Source organism: Chelonia mydas, chromosome 1, assembly GCF_015237465.2.
Source record: "Chelonia mydas isolate rCheMyd1 chromosome 1, rCheMyd1.pri.v2, whole genome shotgun sequence".
Taxonomy (NCBI): Eukaryota; Metazoa; Chordata; order Testudines; family Cheloniidae; genus Chelonia; species Chelonia mydas.
In genome coordinates this window covers 261,637,085-261,657,634 of record NC_057849.1, presented here as the reverse complement: position 1 = coordinate 261,657,634, position 20,550 = coordinate 261,637,085, and the positions used below count along the sequence as shown (strand labels likewise).

General features: G+C 44.5%; 1 protein-coding gene across 6 annotated transcripts in view; it reads right to left on the bottom strand.

Annotated features, from left to right (window-relative positions):
* Positions 1-13,930: 13,930 nt before the first annotated feature.
* Positions 13,931-20,550, bottom strand: part of PDE6H (phosphodiesterase 6H) — a 32,796-nt gene continuing 26,176 nt past the window's right edge. For all 6 annotated transcript variants that reach the window (XM_043545097.1, XM_037883923.2, XM_037883930.2 and 3 more), the window contains 3 exons: positions 18,245-18,426; positions 17,602-17,642; positions 13,931-16,490 (listed from right to left, as the gene is read on the bottom strand). In XM_043545097.1, the coding sequence (XP_043401032.1) occupies positions 16,414-16,490; positions 17,602-17,642; positions 18,245-18,378 (252 nt within the window). In that variant the 5' untranslated portion in view covers positions 18,379-18,426 and the 3' untranslated portion in view covers positions 13,931-16,413. The remainder of the gene's footprint in view (positions 16,491-17,601; positions 17,643-18,244; positions 18,427-20,550) is intronic.

The following is a 20,550-nucleotide window of genomic DNA, read 5'->3' as shown; positions in this document are numbered from 1 at the left end:
TTGCCCAAAAAAAAGAAGGCTGTCATTCAATAAATTTTAAAGTTGTAAACTTTTAAAGTGCTGTATGGCATTTTCCTTCCCTCCTCCACCACCCCTCCTGGGCTACCTTGGTAGTCATCCCCCTGTTTGTGTGATGAATGAATGAAGAATGCATGAATGTGAACCAACAATGACTTTATTGCCTCTGCAAGCGGTGATCGAAGGGAGGAGGAGAGGGTGGTTAGCTTACAGGGAAGTAGAGTGAACCAAGGGGTGGGGGGTTTCATCAAGGAGAAACAAACAGAACTTTCACACCGTAGCCTGGCCAGTCATGAAACTGGTTTTCAAAGCCTCTCTGATGCGTACTGCGCCCTCCTGTGCTCTTCTAACCGCCCTGGTGTCTGGCTGCGCGTAACCAGCAGCCAGGCGATTTGCCTCAACCTCCCACCCCGCCATAAACGTCTCCCCCTTACTCTCATAGATATTGTGGAGCACACAGCAAGCAGTAATAACAGTGGGAATATTGGTTTCACTGAGGTCTAAGCGAGTCAGTAAACTGCGCCAGCGCGCCTTTAAATGTCCAAATGCACATTCTACCACCATTCTGCACTTGCTCAGCCTGTAGTTGAACAGCTCCTGACTACTGTCCAGGCTGCCTGTGTATGGCTTCATGAGCCATGGCATTAAGGGGTAGGCTGGGTCCCCAAGGATACATATAGGCATTTCAACATCCCCAACAGTTATTTTCTGGTCTGGGAATAAAGTCCCTTCTTGCAGCTTTTGAAACAGACCAGAGTTCCTGAAGATGCGAGCGTCATGTACCTTTCCCGGCCATCCCACGTTGATGTTGGTGAAACGTCCCTTGTGATCCACCAGAGCTTGCAGCACTATTGAAAAGTACCCCTTGCGGTTTATGTACTCGCCGGCTTGGTGCTCCGGTGCCAAGATAGGGATATGGGTTCCGTCTATGGCCCCACCACAGTTAGGGAATCCCATTGCAGCAAAGCCATCCTCTATGACCTGCACATTTCCCAGGGTCACTACCCTTGATATCAGCAGATCTTTGATTGCGTGGGCTGCTTGCATCACAGCAGCCCCAACAGTAGATTTGCCCACTCCAAATTGATTCCCAACTGACCGGTAGCTGTCTGGCGTTGCAAGCTTCCACAGGGCTATCGCCACTCACTTCTCAACTGTGAGGGCTGCTCTCATCTTGGTATTCATGCGCTTCAGGGCAGGGGAAAGCAAGTCACAGAGTTCCATGAAAGTGCCGTTACGCATGCGAAAGTTTCGCAGCCACTGGGAATCGTCCCAGACCTGCAACACTATGCGGTCCCACCAGTCTGTGCTTGTTTCCCGAGCCCAGAATCGGCGTTCCACAGCATGAACCTGCCCCATTAGCACCATGATGCATGCATTGGGAGGGCCCATGCTTTCAGAGAAATCTGTGTCCATGTCCTGATCACTCACGTGACCGCGCTGACGTCGCCTCCTCGCCCGGTAGCGCTTTGCCAGGTTCTGGTGCTGCATATACTGCTGGATAATGCGTGTGGTGTTTAATGTGCTCCTAATTGCCAAAGTGAGCTGAGCGGCCTCCATGCTTGCCTTGGTATGGCGTCCGCACAGAAAAAAGGCGCGGAATGATTGTCTGCCGTTGCTCTGACGGAGGGAGGGGCGACTGACGACACGGCTTACAGGGTTGGCTTCAGGGAGCTAAAATCCACAAAGGGGGTGGCTTTAAATCAAGGAGTAGTTCAGGCAGGAGTTCATGGAGGGTTCCAATAAGAAATGGTGCACCTAAGTTACTGTTCTTATTGGAACAAGGAGGTTAGCCTGGCCTCTGATTGATACATGGCTAGATTTAGCTCGCTGCACCTTCTCTGTGAGTGACTGCAGTGTGACCTAGAGGAATGAGTCCCCTAGACAGGGGAAGAGGCAAATGAGTACAAAACAAATCTGGTCTATTTCTTGTTTTGATCCACTCCATCTATCTTTTACATCTTTGGCTGGCAGCAGACGGTGCAGAAGGACTGCAAGCCATCCACATCTCATGGCTGCTCGGCAGAAGATGGTGCAGTAGGACTGCTAGCCATCCTCATCTCTTGCCTGCCTGGCAGAAGATGGTGCAATACGATTGCTAGCCATCATCATCTCTTGCCTGCCCGGCAGAAGACGGTACAATACGACTGCTAGCAATCCGCATTGCCTGCCTGATCACCATAAGACGGTTCAATAGGACTGACTGCAGGACTAAAGAGAATGACCTGGTGAAGTCACCAAAAATTTAGTCCCTGCGCCCATGTCTGCCCAGGCGCTCCCAGCCGACGTGGCCAGGAGCACCTCGGACACGACAAGGACGGGTAACAGTCATACTGCACCGTCTGCTGCCAGAAGGCAATGGGTTGCTGCTACTGTGTAGCAATGCCATACCGCGTCTGCCAGCACCCAGGAGACATACGGTGACGGTTACCTGAGCGGGCTCCATGCTTGCGGTGGTATGGCGTCCGCACAGGTAACTCAGGAAAAAAGGCGCGAAACGATTGTCTGCCCTTGCTTTCACGGAGGGAGGGAGGGAGGGAGGGAAGGGGGGACTGACGATATGTACCCAGAACCACCCGCGACAATGTTTCAGCCCCATCAGGCATTGGGATCTCAACCCAGAATTCCAATGGGCAGCGGAGACTGCAGGAACTGTGGGATAGCTACCCACAGTGCAACGCTCCAGAAGTCGACTCTAGCCTCGGTACTGTGGAAGCACTCCGCCGAGTTAATGCACTTAATGCACTTCTGTGGGGACACACACACTCGAATATATAAAACCGATTTCTAAAAAACCGACTTCTATAAATTCGACCTTATTCCGTAGCGTAGACATACCCTATGAGGTGTTTGAAGCAGACTGCTGCTCTTTGCATAGGTACAGGACATAGGCACCTACTCCATGGGCGCTCTGGGGCTGAAGCACCCATGGGGAAAAGTTAGCGGGTACTCCTGACCCACCAGCAGCCAAGCTCCTCCCTCCTCGCCTCCTTTTACGCCTCTCCGAGTGCGCTGCATCCCCGCTCCTCCTCCTCCCTCCCAGCGCTTACCACCCCCACAACATCTAATAGCTGTTTGGTGGTGCTTAGGACTTTTCGGGGGGGGAGGGAAGGGAAGGAGCAGGGACGTGGCATGCTCAGGGGAAGAGGTGGAGAAGAGGCAGGTCAGGGACTGGGACTTGGGGGAAGGGGGTGGAATGAGGGTGGGAAGGGGGCGGGGCTGGAGTGGGAAAAGGTGGGGTGGGGCAGGACTTTGGGGAAGGGGTGGAATGGGGGTGGGACAAAGGCGATGCAGGGGCGGGAAGAGGTGGGTCAGGGGCGGGGGGAGAGGGGTGTCAAGCACCCATGATACAAGATTTCCATGGCCCATCTCCAACCTATTAACTTAATAGCTGTTTTTTTCCTGGCATCTGCCAGCTACAGTGACACTGAGTATAATTCAGTGGTAGTATCAGTGTGGATTGATTGTACATCCAGTTAAACAATTGCACATTATACGAGGCAAAGCTTACAAGAAACATTTTGGAGGTCAGGATGTTGAGAGAGTGTGCATGGAAGAACATGTTACTGAACAAATGTAATGAATAACTCTAGGAAGCTATGGCATGGAAATATTCTTTGGTATTTGAGACATTCTTTTTCAGGAGGTTGGTGTGGGGTGAAGAGAAGCATAAGAGTTAGCACAAGGGTTCTTATTTGGTGCGGGTGGGGGACATACTGGTTGGTTTTTTTTTTTTGTTTTTTTTTGTGGTTGGTTATTTTTTGATTTGAGGTTGGGAGCAGCTCCTGGCTCTATTTTTGATTTGACTGTATTTTTAACTTTTGGCAAAGGCACTGAGAGCCTTGGATAGGTGCTTTTTATATAGATTATAAAGCAAAATAAAGAAAAAAAAGCTATTTGTATCTCTGTGCTGTGTGTGGGCTGTAAACAAACCCATTACTGAGATGTCACTGACCTGAACAGGACCAAAACGTACCCTGTGCATCACCCTGTTGTTTGTTTATAATTATAGAGATCTCAGAGTCAATACTTTAAGAGAGTTAATGGTGTAATGGAGCCTCCAAAAGGCCCCCTCCAGCCCAGGCTATCAGCAAGGATAAGTAACACTTGGAGTCTGCACAGCATAAACAAGTGGGGGCCTCATACAAATGGTGCCATGGAGTGTGCCTTCATGGGACCAGATACATGACCAGTGGTAAAGGATGCCTTCAGGTTTCAAAAGCTGTGATTTTACCCATTTGTCCATGAAGCTGTCTTCTGAATATATCTAATTGCACCTCTGGCAGAAATAAGAGACATTGTTTCCTCAGTGGCGGCTTAGCCTTCCCTGGACTATTATATCCACCACCTATGCAGATGTTCCAGTCTTGATTTCAGATGGCAGAGAATCCACCACAATCCTAGGTAAGTTGTTCCAGTGGTTAATTATCCCTCACCATTAAAAACCTGAATTTGTCTAGCTTTAGCTTCCAACCATTGGACCTTGTTTTGCCTTTGTGTGCTAGATTAAAGACCACTCTACTACTAGAAATCTTTCCCCATGCAGGTACTTTAGTCCATGATCAAATCGCTTAACCTTTTGTTTGATAAGATAAATAGACTGAGTTCACTGAGTCTCTGTCCAGACCTCGAATCATTTTTGTAGCTCTCTTCTGAACCCTTTCCAATTTGTCAACATCTTTTTTTAAAGAGTGGACACCAGAACTAAACACATAATTCCAGTAATGGTCATACTAATATCTGGTCTGGGGTCCTGGACAGTAGTGAACAGCTAAACACATCACAAAAACACATCTGGCAGTCTCATCAGAGAGGTAAAGGACTGAATGGGCAATGGAGATTGACCTCCCTTTCTCCTTTCTAGATGAGGTCAAGGTTAAGACACATCAATGAGGGGCAGTATGGTGATGTTTCCACTGTAATCACTAGTTGCTGTATCAGTTTGGTTGAAAAATAGATTTCATTCTCTAGTGACTGTCTGAAATGTTTCACCAGTGCTCAGTTCACTCACACTTCTTTGAACGAAGGGAAAATATTATGAAAATAAACTTCTGTGACTGGCAACAACACAAACAAAATTGCCAGCATTATAAATTACACTTCGGCTCCATTATGTCCCTGTGTACAATGTTTGAAGTTTTATTTTTAATCAGTGACTGTGAGATAAGGTTCCTCAGGGACCAGCTCCTGGAAGAACTTAACTTAAACACTCATGTCGGACCATCACCTTAGTCAATGGGCTACATAATATCACAAGGAAATCATTGCTTGTTGCAAAGGTAAGTTAGACAATGTTGGGGTTTAGTGCAGCCAGAGTTATTCAAGCTAAACACTGCATGAAATAGCTATAAATGTTTTTGAATATATAGGAACAGCAGACAAAGTCTATGTCAGAAGGGTATAACATCAAAGCACCTCATTCTTCAGGAAGTTCAGAACTTCAGAGCAGAAAGGAGCAAGAGGAAATAAGATCAAGGTATATAAAAGAAGGGATGGCATTGAGAAGGCCTTTTGGTTGCACCTGTTAGTAATCTAAGGACAAGGGTAACTTGAATTTGAAAGGCAGATCATTTAAAGTGGATAAAAGGAAGTAGTTCTTATGCAGCATGAACCTGATCCAAAGCCCCCTGGAGTCAAAGGAAGGGCTCCCATGAACTTCAGCTGATGTTGAATCATGTCCCTTATAACTGAACTGTAGACCTTGGCTGCCATATCATATTATTGAGCTAAGAACCACTCATCTCTAAATCTAGTGTTTTTGTTGGTAATACAAGGACTGGAAAGCCTCAGGAAACTGCTGTTCCGACTTCTTGTTAGCCAGTGTGGTGAAACAGAAGTTTAGTTTTGTTGCTGGTTTGGTATATCTCAGAGGAGAATAACCTCCATTTTTGGGGTGTATCTGCTCTATTTCTCAGCAGTTTGACCTGAATTTGGTATTCTCAGTGGTGACCCACGGAGGCATGGTTACACCCAGTATGGCCGCTCTTATGTTCTTATGTACAGAACAGATGATGGAAAGGGGAGAAAGGCAGGGAAAGGAGGGCAAAAGGGACAAAGAGAGTGGGGGTGAGAATGGAGGGAGCGAGGGAGGGAACAAAGCTAGCGAGCTGGATGAGAAAGTGTAAGTGATGCAGGAGCCTAGAAGACATGGTCGGGGCTGAGGTCAATGGGGAAATGGGGCAAAATGGGGAAGGCAGTAATGTGTAATTAGGTCATAGTGGCTTCCCCCTTGTTATATTTCACCAGCAGTTGCCCAAATCAGACTTGTTAACATTTTATATAGGGGAGAATACTATTAAAAAAAAAGATTCTCCATTTTTTTAAAGTCACTTTCAATTGATACAGAATAAACCCCTTAAAATGCTATGGATGAAAAGAGTGCTGTAACCTGAAGCAGCTGCCTAACTTGCCCCTCACCTCCAAAAAACTCCGTGGGAATTAACCTGCTTCCTAGTTGCTGGTACCTTCCTATTAGCTAACCCTTATCCAACACCTTCCCTAAGGCACCAGGCAATGCTCTAGGTCTAGGAATTAAAGGTGTTTAGCCACTATCCGTGTGATATTAGAAGTCCACAAAGAACAATCCCTCATCAGCTGTGTCCACACTCATTCTCTATGCTTGCTTTTTTGGAAATCTTGAGAGATAACTGATCCTGGCAGATAACAAGTAGGGAGATGAATGGAATCTTGACTTAAAAGGTTTTGCTTCAGTCACATGAAAAGGATGGCAAGTGAAGAGTTACCATTTCACAGGCTGCTGTTTCTATTGCTTAAAACGTCTTCATTTTTTTTATCACCTTTTCTGTCTTGCTATTGAATTCAAAAGTTTGCAGATGCCCAAAGAACTGAATTGATTTCTGTGTTTAAATTTGCTGTTGTAATGAGTGATTCTGAATTTTACAAGCTTTTCATTTTATGTTCTTTATTATTTCATAGATACATAGAAAGCAGAGATGGAAAAGACTTAACATGGTCAGTCATCTAGTTTCCTCTCCTCTGACCCATTCAAGATTGTTCCCAGGAGGGTATTCTTGGGTATTTTATGCAGTTTAGTTTCAAATGACCCAAGCAATGAAGCTTCACCACTTCCTTTGAGAGAAGAGTACATTCTAATGGATGTCACCATTAGGAAAGTTCCCTGATGTAGCCAGTCTAAATTTTTATGTGCTTGTTGTCATCAAATAGACTCTCATGAGGTCATCACCTTTGTCATCCTTTCGTGTTTATACCCTTTTGACAGGTGGGAATCAAAACTCTGCTTGGGATAAATTCATTGAAGTCAATGGAGTTTCATTAGCTCCTTTCCTCTTTTCCTCTAAATTTCCTCTCCCATCGTTGTGCATTATTGTTGATAGTCTTTGAATTTCTTATAGTTTATCGAAGTTGTGGTTTCTGGAGCGCCTAGAACTGAGGGCAGATTTCTTGGGGGTGGTAACAACAGCGTTAGGCTCCTTTTAGTCTCCTCATACCGAATTAGGATTCTGTGTGGTGAATGATGCCTCAGTATATGCAGCCCAAAGTCACATTGGCTTTTTTTTGCTGACATATCTCATTGCAATCTCATAGCTAATTTCCTGCACACTGTCACCCCGGGGTCTCTCCTGGGACCAGTTCCTACCAAATTTCTTCTTACATAAGGCTTGTGTTTTGAATGATTGCCTCCAGATGCTTTAGCTTGCATTTTTTTCCATGCTGAATATCAGTATATCCTCTCCATCTATCTGACATCTCCAGACCCCAGGGTGTGACATCTTTGTTTTCAGTGGTTTTCACAAAACTTCCTAGTTTAATATCACCCAGAAATTTAATTAACAAATGGCCTGATTTTCATAAGTGTTCCTAGCTCAATAGCTCCTGGTGAGAAAAATGGGAGTTGGCGGGTGATGGGCACTTCTGAAAATCAGGCCTCTGCTGTTTACCTTTCTATTGACACAGTGCTTAGCACAATAGGGCCTCAGTCCTGCCTGGGGCCTCCGATGATACCTGTTAAAGAAGCCCAAACCTGAGACTGATCCTTGGGGGACCGCATTAGACACCTTGTCCCATCCTGATACCTTGATGTGAATCATTCTCCTTTGTTTACAGTTCCCAAACTGTGAAACTATCAAAGCAATTTGAATCAGTTTTGAATAATACAATGTTTGGTAACATATTATGCAGGAGGTCTGCAAAGCAGCTGTAGTGGCCCTGTGTCTCTTCGCTGTCTGGAAGCCATTAAGCATCTCTATGGTGCTCTATAAATAACAGTTTTGTATGAATGCTTGTAATAACTGCATATGTTTGCTCTTGTATTAACAAACATGGGGATGTCCAGCTTGATCCTTTGCTATTTTCAATGTCTTTGTGGAATGGAAACCAAAGTCAGGTCACTGAATTCCACTTGCTGGGCTTTTCTGGCCTCTGTGAGCTGCAGACGTTACTGTTTGGGATATTCCTAGTTATCTTCTTCGTTGTCACCCCTTTGGGGAATGGACCATAATGATGGTGATCTGGCTGGACCATCACCTCCACACCCCATGTACTTCTTGTTCAGCCACCTTTCCTTCTTGGACAGTTGTTTTTCCTTCATCACCACCCCCAACCTGCTGGTAAACCTCTTGTTGGAGAAGAAGTGCATCTCCTTCAGTGGCTGCATTGTGCAGATAGGTTTTTTTTTTCATCACCATGGTGGACACTGAGCTCTTGCTGCTGGCAGACACGGTATATGACTGCTAGGTAGCAATCTGCCACCCCTGCATTACACGGTCATGAGCAGAGCCGTGTGCATTGCCTTCATGGCCAACTCATGGACAGATGGCTTCACAACATCCTTGTTACACATTCTCCCGATGTCCAGGTTGCCTTTCTAGGTCTCCATTGTCATTCACCATTTTCACTGTGACATCTAGCCGCTCTTGGAGCTGGCTTGTGCTGACACCTTCCTGAATGATGTCCTGATCTTTGCCGTCGGAGTGGGGTGACTCTGGTGAGTTCTTTCATTCTGACTTGCATCTCCTATGTTTACATCCTCCCCATCATCCTGAGAAAGCACTTTGGGTGCCACGGGAAAGTAAAGGCCTTCTCCACCTGTTTCTCCCATCTGACAGTGATTGCTATCTTCTATGGGAGGATGAGCTTCATATACACGCGCCCCACCTCCAGCTTGTCTAGCAGTCTGGATAGCTGGTATCTGTGATGTATATGGTGGTGACACTCATGCTTATTTACAGCCTCAGGAATGTGGAGGAGAAAGGAGAAGTGAGAAAAATACTGGAGAGAAAAAAGTGACGCCAATTAAATGAGGACAGTGAATGTCCACTGAAAATCTCCTCCTCTCGCCTCAGAATCCTTGTATCTCTGCTTCAAACCATGGTACATCAACGTACGCTAGGGAACTTTTAGTGCTCAGTAGTGGGGTCCACACAGATAATTAGTGTGAGGCACTGGAGCACCCCAGCTTGCCACGAATGAAGTATTCGCGTAGACATATCCTCTCTCTGTTCCTCACCCCCCGCCCCCCAACTCATTCTGCATATCTAGCAGAGGCCTCCTCTCCGTCCTTCACGCAATCTAGTAGCTGTTGGTATGAGGGCCTTCTCCCGTGGCAAGGTGCCCATGCAGAACTGTCTTCCTGTTATTTCCATCTCTTTGACTTTAGGCTCTTTCATTTCTGCTATTATTCCTTCCTTTCTATAACATGGTCGCTGTATTGCTTGACTCTCTGAAGCATTTTGAGGTACACTTTGAAAGAAAGAGGCTATAAAAGTAAAGTGATGGTGTGCTGAACTTTTCACTTGTGTGGGTGCCTATCAGCAGCCTTTTCTGTGTCCCTTCTCCTAACATTCCTCCCACAGGTAATCCAGGAGCCTTCTCCTCTGCCGCCTCTGCCAATGAAGCAGCCTTCAGGTATCTTTTGGCTTTGTTCACTTTTCACTTCCTTTTAAATCTTGTCTGAAAACTTCTTTGTCTTTACGTCTCTCAACCTCTACCTCCTCTTACTCTATGGTGCCCACCTATCTTTAGTAATGTTTCCCATTCTCTCTGAAAGAAGAGATCCTTTCACACAACAAGGGAAGAATTGGTTATGGAATGAGGGTTTATTTCCAAGTTATTGAATGTATTCTTAAAGGACAGGGGCCAAATCCCTGGCTGGTGTAAATCAGCACAGGTTAGCTGACTTTGAGGTAGCTATGCCCGTTTGCACCAGCTGAGGATCTGGCCTCTAGTTGGAGGTACATTTGAATGTAGTATTTAATTAGTTAAAAGCAAATTCTTCAAGAGCAGGATGTTAAAACCTTTGCTAAGATTCTTAGCCCTGGGTACTTTGAAGAGGACATCAGCAAAGCCAGATGTGTCTCACACTGGATTGAGAATTAGGAGACCTGGATTCTAAGCTTGCCTCTGCCACTGATTTTCTATGTGATCTCAGGCAAGTAGTTTCATCTCTCTGTGCTTCTGTTTCCCCTCCTACCTTTTGTCTGTCGCACTATGTGTTTGTACAGCACCTAGCAGTTCAATAGATCCACATCTCAGCTGGGACCGCTAGCTGCTACTCTGTGGTGCAGTCCTGCTATTTAAAGTATAGGTACTCTGCTCTGCCAGCATGGCCATGCATATACAGGGTGTGCAAGCTCACGCTGTGTGGAGATGCTGTTTTGTTCTTTACAATGGACACCTCCATGCAGCTGCATGGAGGACACCATTTTGTTTCTGTATAAAATAGTGTCCTCCACGTGGTGTGACCTCACACAAGTACAGTGCATGTGAGGCCATGCTATGCAGAGGATGCCATTTTGAGAACAAAATGGCATCCCTCCATTCAGTAAAAGTGCCGGAATGCTGTTCAGGTGTGATCCAGCCCCACGACAGCACAGCTGCTACCATAATAAAATAATACTAAAAAAGCTATACAATTGGGTATTTTTAACCAAGGGAGGAATGCTTAAGATGTATCACTAAATCCTCTCACTTCATTTTCTGTATTTCTTCTGATTGTTTCCTCTGAACGCATCTTTGCTATTGAGAGAGATTATTGTGAGATGTGTATGACCCTTTGAGATATAACTGAATTGATTTATTCTGGTTTACTTGGGATTTACTGTAGGCCTTATCATGTAACCTACACAAAGAACCAAACACCTAATTTACTCTGAGGGGGGACGCTTGGACTTAGTTGGCAATAAGTACCTCAACTCTGTGATCAGACCCATTAGAAAGGAAAGCTTTTATTATTGCTTAGAACAGGGGTAGAGTGGGGAGAGGAGAGCATGTTCTGAGAGGGTGGTGAATGTGATCAGTGTGTCAGGAACCTAGTTGCAGGTATGAAGCTGGGAAAGGAGGCAGTCTTCAGAAAGAGGGCATTACATTTCAAATTTTCTAAACCTTTTCCTTTTTTTTACTGTTACATAGGATGAATGATTGAAAGTTTGTCAGTGTTGCCGACTTCTGTGACATTTGGTGATTTTCTTAAAGCCCCAGCTGCTGGAGTCAGGTGATTACTAGAGAATCTCAGTTTCATTTAATTTTTTGTTTGTATGTGTATGTGTAAGTTTCCAGCCTTGAAGGTTGGGGAGAAAAAGTGTAAAGTGTATAGCAAAGGCACCCTAAAGGCTCAGAAACAGAACCCAATATTTATTATTTTAAAAAAATATTTGGATTTTTAAGCCCATCTCATAATTTTGTGGGGGTCTGGCTCATGATTTATGAATACTTGTGTTGGTAATATGGAAATCTGCTCATTTATTCAACTGTCACATCTCCCCCGTCACATGTATGTACCCTAGGGTATTTTATAGGGTGATTCATGAGAGATGGCCTATCCAGACTGGGTTGTTACTGTAGGGTGACTCTTATGCACTAGATTGTTCACACATTGATTTGTCATCATGGGGCTGCTTAGCGTTGAGCTTCGAGAGTTCTTGAATTTAGAACTAAAAGGGCTATTGAAATATGTTTTGGATTAGTGAGTTGGGAAACATATAAAGAGTTTGCGAACAGCTTCAAGGCTATATCCATGGAGCTATGCTGGAGCTACTCCACCTGAGGTGCTGGCCCATAAGTTACAGAAAATGTAGGCTATGATGTTCCAGAAAATATGGGCTAAATCCCACTCCTGCTTGTTATCGATTCCACTGACAGTGGCTTGTCACAGGAATCGGTGACTAAGTATTATCTCCCCAGTAGCAGCACAAACAGAGGAGAATGTAGATTTGCTTCTCAAATGATGTCATAACTGAACTCTGTCGCTTATTGGCTACATGGCAGCAATAGCTCAGAAAATAACTAGACTTCTTTCAAGGGGCGATGGGGGCATTGATGGGGTGGTTCTAAAAGGCTCCTTCTGTCCCAGTCCGATCTGGCCAGAGGTGAAGGAAATAGCATGAAATGCTTCTAGTGAAAACATTATGTGTCTATTGTTAAAAGTAATTTCAGACCATCTCTTCAGGATTTTAAAAACAATTTTTAATAGTAAAAGAACAAAGAATAACCTGTTACAATGTGTACATGCTGCAGTAGTATTTCATAAGGTTTTTTTAAATATATTTTTTTCCTTGCAACATTGACAACTCTCACAGCTTCTTCTGAAAATTAAGATTGCAGGGGCTCTCTTGTTCTCTCTTTTTTTAAAGACCAAAAGAGAACATGTTTTAAAATTCCTTTCATAAATCTTAAAACTCCTTAAAATGAAAGGAACAACTATCATCTTAACCCCCCCCCCCAAAACCTAAGACCAACAGCAGCTGCCCCCAAGCCCCTGCAAAACAGGACTTCAGCCAGGTATGGGAGCTAGCAGGGAATGTATTGATTTTGGACTCCTTTGAAGGGGAAACCTAGCAATACTCTTATGGTAGAAGGGAATGTACCAACACAGGGTTCAGAGGAGAAACTATATCAATACCTTGATGTTCACTAGAATGTCCCAATCTCTGGACGTCTTTAGAAAGAGGGAACTTTGAGAATGCCCCAGTGTTTGCTGGCAGAGAACAGTCCCAATGCCACAAGGTCATGTCTCAACCTGGGACAAAAATGGGAGCTCAAGGGCTACTCTAATGCTCAGTCCTTTTGTTATGTTCCTAATTAAGCACACTGATGAGAGAAGCAATGATCACACTTCTTTGTGTGATCCAGAAACTGGAACCAATAGGCCTTTTTCCATACAAATTATAAGAGAGGGTCAGAATCTGAGAGGGAGAGATAAGGGTCATATAAATAGAGCAATTTAAGGTGAGAGAAAGCACAAGAAAACTGACATCCTTATTTAATCAAAAAACCAAAGGCTATTAAGTATGACTGAAGATAAATGAAATAAGTCACTCATATTTAAAAGCTAAATACAAATCACACCTGCACAGAGAAGATTTTGAGAAAGAGGAAGAACTGTAAAAGGAGAGAAGGGTGCAAGAAACGAGAAGCAACAGTGCATGAAAAACAAAGGTTATAGATGGTATCTGCCTAACAAGTAGTCCTGTGATTGGTTGAGGGGGTTTCCTGCAACTGTGGGGCCTACTTTCGATCCTCCCTCCGTTCACAGATCTGGGCAGAGTTCCTCTGGGCGGCGTCCGCTGGCTCCCTTGACACCTTTGAGGAGCAGTGGTGCTGTCCGGGGTTCTCTGCTCTGTGTCCCCCACAGGTTTCCTACCTTTGACCCTCACACTTATCCCTGTTATTTTTCCGTTGTCCCATGCAATTATTTGAGTCCCGGGCCCAGTGGATCCTCCCCATGGGCTGCAGGAGGGTGCTTTAGCAGTGGGCGGGCTTGCGTCCGCCGACTTCCCGGAACCCAATATGAAGTAGTCTTGTGATGTAGTTCGCCAGTTGACACGCAACTTGTACCTGTAATGGTTACATTGCTGTAATGTGTTTCCTGTTTGTGTACTATGTACTGCCTTCTAGTGACTGACCTATTGAAAATAAAAGCAGTACTACTGACAGCTAATGAGCATATTCCTTTATCTTTAAGTGATGAGTCTTGTTTTTTTGGATTAAAGGTCCTTACAATAGCTGGTGATCATGATGCAGCCATGTATTTGTAACAATTCTTTGCGTAAATTGATTTTAAACTTTACACATATTTGCTAAACATTTTCAAGTAAGAATGGAGATATATATAGAAATCATTAGTTTGACAAATGCAGTGTAAACCACGGAAAGTTAAATTTGAATGAAGCTCACCACAATGATTAGAAAGATGACATCCTCTTTGATGAGTATCAGACAATAAAAACCACTTGTCCCTTGACTCTGAAAAAAATTAAAATCCTTTCTTAATGCAAGAGGAGAAGGGAATATTCTTGCCCATTCTCTGCACAATTCTGAGTGTGGCTAAATGAATCACCATTCACCAGCCCAACAAGGACAAAGGCTGCCAGAGACCAAGAGATAGATCCATAAGGTTAAGTGGAACTACTCTCCTTCTGCCTACTCCCAGTTGTTCTCTTTCACCTGCACCCCACCTTGCTGCACCAACCTCTGAGGTCTGGTGTTCAACTTCAACACATGCAATCTGCAAAGCTTGAACTGGAGAAGGGCACGGAAAGAAAATGCTTCACATTCCATGGTTGATAGGGATGGAGTGATGGGGACGGGGGTGGGGCGGAGGGGAGGGATACTATATGCTGAATGTGAGGGAGAAGGAGGTAGGTAGGACTCCAGCTTGTGCTAAACCTGCCCTGTACTAGAAGGACTGACCTAAATCTGGCTGGTACACAGCCCATGCCTTAGGATATGTCTACCTTGAGTCGGCTGCCTGTGCGAGGGAACTCTAGGCTTGAGCGGCTACATTATATTTTTACCTTATATTAAGACTTTTCTAACCCAGGCTCAAGCGTAGGGCTCTGGCGTCCACACTGCAATGAGCAGACCCAGGTCTTAGTAACCATATCCCAGAGTCCCTAGCACCTCCACCCTCTGAAATGTGGCTTTTCTAGCCCTAGGACCATGGTGCACTGCGGAAAAACTTTACTGCTTACCCTGCACGTTACCAGGAAGCAGGTCACTTTGCAAAAGGCTTGTTCGGTTTGTTTTCCGTTGCAAGCCCAGGAGGCCCTCTGACAGTGTGCTTGCAGATCAGTGATCAGAAGAGAACGGGTTAACACTGACCTGAGCTGCTGCCGTTTGCCATTTTCACGAGAGTGGACTGCAGATTGTTGGGATAGAGAGGACCAAGGAAGTTGTCCCATGGAATTGTGGGATACTTCCAGCTGAGTCCAGGACCCGAGACAAGCGGGGCTCTGTCAACATTGCAAAGCAATAGGGTCGCACCCTGGGTTACAGCTTAACTTCTCCAGCCCTGCAGGGTCTGGGACCCAGGGTCCGAGCCCTGGGTTAGCGCAATTGCAGTGTACACTGGGGGGTTAGGCTTGAGCCAAGGTTCATGCATAGGCCTACATTACAGTGTAGACATACCCTTAATGTGCTATATGTCACTGTTAAGTGACGATTGCAATGCTTCTCCATTTTCTTAACCAACAACTGGCAGATACCATATTTACATGAGGACTAGCTTGTACCAGGAACAGGAAGGGATTTCTACTTATAGGATATGAACGTTTATATCACTCTGAGAGTCACTTGATTAGAATGGCAACCTCGCAGGATAGCAGAGGGGTGAGTGCTGTGATAGATTTAGCGAGTGATCTTGAACATTCAGGCTGTCAGCTGTCCTTATTGGAGCAACAGAAATCTAATGACTACTCCACTAACCTGTGGATAATATAGGGAAGATGTAGTATTCCCAAGCCCTTCTGTCTACGGTTGTGAGGTGAATTTTAGTGGCAGATTCCCTATGCAGAGCTCACATGAGAGACTCCAGGTTCTCCTTCCTAATGAAAGGTGGATAGGTGACCCTAAGGACTCTCTTCCCTATGAATATACACAGAGCAATTGATTGCTGGCTCAGATATCATGGGAATATCATCCACATCTGTTGGACTTCACATACACATGGAAAGCCTGAGAGTGTTCTGAGAGTGGCGGATGGGTTTAATTCAGAGTTAGATTTCATAGGGTCAAGGGTGGGAATACAGGATAAGACTTCAAATAGGCACATACAGACAGTAACTCAGAGCAGGGGATATAGGGTGAAAATTCATACATACAGCATCCCAGGAGTCAGGGGATACAGGTGAGACTTCACACACATGAATACTCCAGGGGGAAGACAGTATATTTTACAGAGATGTTTAAACATTTCCAGTAGTTTCATCAGATGAGGCCTGGTGAATATTCAGGGTCCCTGATAACTTCTTGCCAAGTTAATCTGAGAAGGAATTGTTTAGGACTAGGTGAATTTCATGAAGCCACCCTGCACGTGCTCAACAGAATCTCGGCAGGTGGATGGAAGGGCTGAAAATAAGTGTCAATGGTGAAGAAGACCATTCTGGAACCTTGGAAGACACCATCAGTGATTCTGGTGACTTAGATGATACCAAACTGCGCCAGCTCATGCAGTTCCAGATGGCTGAAAGCCTCCCAGGGACAGATCACTGTGATATCTGCAAGACAGAGAGTGAAACTTGACAAGCTCAGTACAAGCTCCGTATACCTGATTGATTCTTCTGTCCTATAGGGATGGGCAGGCTGCTTTATTAAAGAAATAGTGCTAGGTGAAGGAGAAAGGAAAATGGGCCTCTATTCAAAGACTAGGCAGAGAGGTGAGGGACAATATTTCCCCACCCCATCAGGGTAAGAGTGGGCAGACTCCTGCCTCCCGCTACACTGAACTAGATCAATGGTTCTCATGTGGCATCTCACCTCTTGCTGCACCAGAAAAAAAACATAGTCCATGCAGTCTTGTATCTCATCTCCAGCAACTGATAACTAGAGCGATGTGAACAGCTCACTTAAAAACTTCTGATTAATTTTGCTTCCCCGTTTGTTTTTATAACCAGATTGTGATTTTCTTGAATACTTTTGTTATCTGACACTATTTGCTGAATAATCTTGGCACACTGTTCTTGGTGTGTAGATTATTGGGGTGTGTCTGATGTTTGAAATCTGAGCTGTTTTGATTGGACAGATCACATGACACATTTCTTGTCACTGGGTGGACGAGTGTAACTCTTAGAATAAGGATTCTGGTGAGAATGCTAACAATTAGCAATTTGAAATTCACTTTCTGTGATTTTCTTGCATTACTGGCATTAAAGTAACTGTTTCTGTGAACTTTCCTGCCACTGAAGTAATTTGCTAGAATATTTGCAGAAAGCAAACACAAGTGAGCCCATTCACAGCCAAGTAAATCCATTAAAAAATTTAAACAGACATGAATTTTTCATAGTATTTGCCTAATTCCACAGCTGATAGAAGATTACAAGGAAGGGAGGCTGGAACACTCACAAGGCACCTTGGCCACTTGTGCAGTGCTACATTATGGAAGGACAAAAATGAAATTTATACCTGACCATAGTAAGCAATCATCTTAAGCCCTGAAGCATGAAGGCTGATTGTCCATCTGTCTTGTATGGTTTAGACACAACAAATCCTGCATCTTGTCAGGAGGTTAGACTAGATGACCCTTGCTGTCCCTTCTAGCCCCATGATTCTATGTTTTTGTAACAGAAATACTTTAAAGGCACCTGAAGAGCAATATTAAATATGACTTACCTGTTCCAAGTCCCTCCATACCTGGAATGTCATCTCCAAACCTGTGAGAAAGGACAACAGAAGAGAGGTGAGACTGGAACAGAACTAAAAGAGAAGTATTACCTCACACAGGGTCTTTCCTAACTGAAGGGAGATTGGATCAGCACCTGAGAAAAGGGAATAGTTCAACGAGGATTTTGCTAAATTACAGGGACAAAGGAAAAAAGATTAGCAGCAGAGGAGGTGAACAGCTCACAAGAAGTTCCTCACTGCCAAGGGGATGTAGGGTTGCCAATTTTGGTTGGATGAATTCCTGGACATAATCACATGATATAATCTTTAATTAAAGATTAATCTTTAATTACTGGATTGGCAACACTAAAAGGGAGTGACACAAGAGTATAATACAAGTGTTTCCTGGTTTGGCCTAATGGGTTCCATGGAGAATTTGGTGCAACTCTCTTGTTGGACTTATATGGGGGAAGTGTCACTTCTGGCATGATTTCCTCCCTATGAGAATGTATCTTGCCTTCTCATGTTCTATTCATGCAGAGATCATCTGAAAGCTCCCAGATATGAGAAGGTGTATCAGATCTCCTCACTGCTTCACCTAATGTATGGGAAGGGACATACCACTCCCTGGAGCTCTCATTAGTGCTCTTACCCTTTCACTCCTTTCTTTGGGGGCTTGCTTTTGAACTGTCTTGTCTGCCTTTGCTTGAACTTGGGAGGTCCCTTGCGTGGTGTGGTGGGACCAGTTGCCACTTCTGTGGTGTTGAGGGTATTGGCGTCGCTCATTCTTGGGTTGCTGTATGCACGAGGTACTCCTCTTTCAAATCTTCCTGTCTGGAAGACAAATGCAGATAATGAAATGGAAGGAGAGTGCTCAACTTATGACTTCTAGATACCATCAACCAGAGGAGGGAGAAAGGACCATAACTTTGACCAGAGCCTGGATGGAGATTCAACAGCCAGGATGGGCAGGTTTGGTGTCCCGAGCCTCTGTTTGCCAGAAGCTGGGAATGGGTGACAGGGATCACTTGATGAGTACCTGTTCTGTTCATTCCCTCTGGGGCACCTGGCATTGGCCACTGTCAGAAGACAGGATACTGGGCTAGATGGACCTTTAGACTGACCCAGTATGGCCGTTCTTATGTACAGTATAAGAATCAGAACAGCATCTGCAGTCACACTTGCTTGGATAAAAATGGCAAGTTCTCAGTCTCCAAGCCATGGGGACACCAGCTGGGGGCAGAGAGACATTTATCCCCATAGCAGGATATTGCACAGTGACCTGCAGACAGATGGTTACACCAGCTTCTGAAACATGCATTACTGGTTAATGTTAGAGACAGGTTGCTAGACCAGAAAGCCCAGTAATCTGTTCTGGTGGAGCAGGAAGACTAGTACTAATGGAGCTAGACAACTGGTTTGTCCTACTCTGGTAAGGCCTATATTTTTATTTGCAGATTTAGTATTTACCTACTGGGTGCCACATCACCATAAGAAAATGTTTATAATCATTACAGAATATCTAGGCAATATGGACTATTAGCCTCCTAGGGAAATAGTTTTTCCCAAGATGTTTTAAACTGGACCAGTGGAGAATATATTTTAGGAAACAATCCTTCATTGACTAGGATGTGGGAGAGTGTGAATGGGTGAGATGGCCCAATAGACATTGTCCATCTCCAATTTTGATGATTTTAAGTGTCATGAACAACGGCTTTGCATACTCCATTGCTGCATATGGATCAGGCCACAATTCCATATTGTAAAAAGGAAATCCAGGAACAAGGCTAAGTAATTAACACTGTGTGGTTCTCAAATCTGTACATCTGTTCAGCAGATTGTAAAAATGCCAAGGAACCATTTGGTCACTGTCATCCCCTAGTGGATGGCGGACTGGAAAGGATATGAATTCAATTGCTGGCACGTAGCGGACATACATTCTCTTTGGTGGTAGAGCTGCTGCTTTGGTATCTGAGGGTCCTGTGGTTCTACACCCTACAGGACATGGATCCCTGACACCTGTGTCCCATGGTGTCACCATCCCTTCATTAAGTCTGATGCAGCTCATTGCACACTGTTCAAGGGCACCCAGTGGTATACCGGTTAAAAAAAAAATAAGTGGATAAACTAGCCTACAATACATTCCATATTCTCCAAAGGAGAAGGGAGTAAACTCTGTTTACTCATTTTACCCTCAGCTCCACTCCTATGTGCACCCATGGAAAAGGCCGTTGTCCATCTTTCTCCCTTCCTGAAGTCACATACTTCCCTTCTTTGCGTTCATCATGTAACTCCTGTCCTAAAGCATTTCTGTTGGTTCACTTACTGAATGTTCATGCCAACAAGTGTTGGAATTAGCTTCATGGTCTCAGTACTGACGTCAAATCCCTTTATGTCACCACAGTAACTTTAATATAATCCTCCAAATATCCTCTTTCCCTCCCCCACCCTCTGTGATGATGCTACAGTCTGCAGAGATGAGATCTTTCTAATAACCAGCCTATAAAAGCCACCAAAGAGCTGAGAATATTTTTAGATCATTGACAACCATGGAATGAGAGGGCTTCTTGCCCCTCATCAGTGCCTGCACTTGCTGTAATTCTTTCCTTTAAACAAAATCTAGAAAGGTCAGGGGGGACAGCCTGAGGAGCAAAAAATATATTCTTAGCAATTCCATTTTAACGTGTGCATGTGTGTTGATACACCACATACTTTGAAATAAGGGTGTTCCATACAAGGTGCTCAGATACCTAAGCGCTGAACACTCTATGAATACCTCAATAGCTACTTCTTTCCATACACGAATACACGAGAGACTGAACGGTGAAAGCCATCCCAAGTGAAATAACAGACAGTAGAGTTTGCAGTGACAGCCAGGAATAGTTTGAAATGTATATGCACTAGCCTTGCTGCCTACAGTATATCCATAATCTTCCAAGGCACACTTGCTATACACTC